At 59.6% G+C, this 2,191-nt stretch overlaps 1 protein-coding gene across 1 annotated transcript in view; it reads left to right on the top strand.

The window, feature by feature from the left end:
• The window catches only part of CEBPA (CCAAT enhancer binding protein alpha), a 1,126-nt gene extending 607 nt beyond the window's left edge, over nt 1-519 (top strand). Inside the window, exon 2 of the mRNA XM_007471092.1 lies at nt 1-519. Within this exon, the coding sequence (XP_007471154.1) occupies nt 1-519 (519 nt within the window).
• Nucleotides 520-2,191: the final 1,672 nt, after the last annotated feature.

Here is a 2,191-nt window from a genome sequence, read left to right as displayed (position 1 = left end):
CCGCCGCCGCCGCCACCACAGCACTCACACCCGCCGCCCGCTCACCTGGCCGCCCCGCACCTGCAGTTCCAGATCGCGCACTGCGGCCAGACCACCATGCACCTGCAGCCCGGCCACCCCACGCCGCCGCCCACGCCCGTGCCCAGCCCGCACCCAGCACCCGCGCTCGGCGCCGCTGGCCTGCCAGGCCCCGGCGGCGCGCTCAAGGGGCTGGCCGTCGGGCACCCAGACATCCGCGCGGGCGGCGGCGGCGCGGGCAAAGGCAAGAAGTCCGTGGACAAGAACAGCAACGAGTACCGGGTGCGGCGCGAGCGCAACAACATCGCGGTGCGCAAGAGCCGGGACAAGGCCAAGCAGCGCAACGTGGAGACGCAGCAGAAGGTGCTGGAGCTGACCAGTGACAATGACCGCCTGCGCAAGCGGGTGGAACAACTGAGTCGCGAACTGGACACGCTGCGGGGCATCTTCCGCCAGCTGCCTGAGAGCTCCCTGGTCAAGGCCATGGGCAACTGCGCGTGAGACGCGCGGCGGCGGGACCGCCCTGGGCCGGCCGCTGGCTGGGACCCAGGGAGTGGTTTCGGGTCGCCGGATCTCAAGACTGCCCGAGCCGCGCAAGCCAGGACTAGGAGATTCCGGTGCAGCCTGAGAGCCTGGCCTGCCGCGCGTACCCCTGGCCGCCTTCCTCTGCGCCCGACACGGTGCGTCTAAGATGAGGGGTCAGACAGAGAGGAGAAGCGCCGTGGGGCAGAGCCGGGAGCCCGGCAACTCTAGTATTAAAGGAATAACCCTGTGCCTTGGAAACGCAAACTCACGGCTCCGATTCCTACCGAGTAGGGGGAGCAAATATGTGCCTTGTCATTTTATTTGGAGGGTTCCTGACCTCGCGAGAGAAGAAGGGGTGCAGGCCCCCCACCCCAACCCCCGGCAGGAGGAAGGTTCAGGGAGCAGAGATCCCGATAAGCCGGCCCCAGCCGCTCCTGAGCGCCTATCCTTGGAGGGGAGGAAACACAGGGACTTGGGGCTTTGAACCTAAGGTTGTTCCCCTAGTTCTACATGAAGGTGGAGGGTCCCTAGTTCCTTGCCTCTAAACTCCCAGCCTGCAACAGGCTGGGCTCTTCTGGGCAGAACTCACTGAGATGGGCGTCACCAGGTGACCAGTGGGAGCCTCCCGCCCCCAGTCAGATCAGAAAGCCAGGTCGTGGGTTAGGTATGAGGATGTATGTTCATGGGAGTGGTGGCCTGGTGGGAGAGGGGAACCTAGAGATCTGGTCTGGGGGTTAGTGGGAGGGGTGGTGGTGAAGGGACACTGGGACCATCAGCCTTGTCTGTACTGTATGTCGCCAGCATTGCCATACAAACGTGAAGCACAATCAGTCCATCCCAGAGGGACCGAAGTTATGAGAAGCTTTCCAAATATTTTGCTTTATCAGCCGATATCAACACTTGTATCTGGCCTCTCTGTGTCCCAGCGGTGCCTTGTGCAATGTGAATGCGCACGTCTATGCTAAACCACCATTTTATTTGGTTTTTGTTTTGTTTTGGTTTTGCTCAGATACTTGCCAAAATGAGACTCTTCGTCAGCAGCTGCAGGGAGGGTCTGCGGCTCTCTTTCCTTTTGGTTTGGGGATTTCTTTTGCTCCCAGGGGAACCGAAGAGGTGAGGTGGGCTTCCCCTTTACCCTCAGCTTTCCCTGAGGGTAGCTGTGGGCCTCGGTCCCCTCCAGCCGGGCTGCCCACAGCTTTGTCCCCCGCAGAGGCCCTGGCTCTCGGTCTGGAAGGGAGGCGGCCTCAGCCAGCACTCATGAGATCAGATCGCTGGGCCTGGGAGCAGGGAAGGCTGGCTTGGTTCTCTTCTTTGGGGAGAACATAGAGTTTCATGCTAGATGTTTTATGTATTATATCTATAATATAAACATATCAAAGTCAGTTTTGGTGTCTTTTTAAAACCAGAAAAGCAACTTCCAAGGTTTTCTGTGGGCCAGGTCACATTTGTAAATAATCACAGCATATTCTCTGGCTGAGAGCCTGACTTTCATTAGCTCTCCACCCATCCTGAGCCCCTCTCTACATTAAAGGGGTGACTTCTCCCAACCAAGGCAAATAAACGGCCGAAGGAGGACAAGGCTCCAAGCAGAGAATGCCGAAGCCTGAAGGGTGTCTGGGTGTGTGGCAGGGGGAGGGGTGTGTGGGGT

Source organism: Lipotes vexillifer, unplaced genomic scaffold, assembly GCF_000442215.2.
Source record: "Lipotes vexillifer unplaced genomic scaffold, Lipotes_vexillifer_v1.1 scaffold182, whole genome shotgun sequence".
NCBI lineage: Eukaryota > Metazoa > Chordata > Mammalia > Artiodactyla > Lipotidae > Lipotes > Lipotes vexillifer.
The sequence above is the reverse complement of the archived record's forward strand: the minus strand, read 5'-3'. Positions and strand labels throughout refer to the sequence as shown.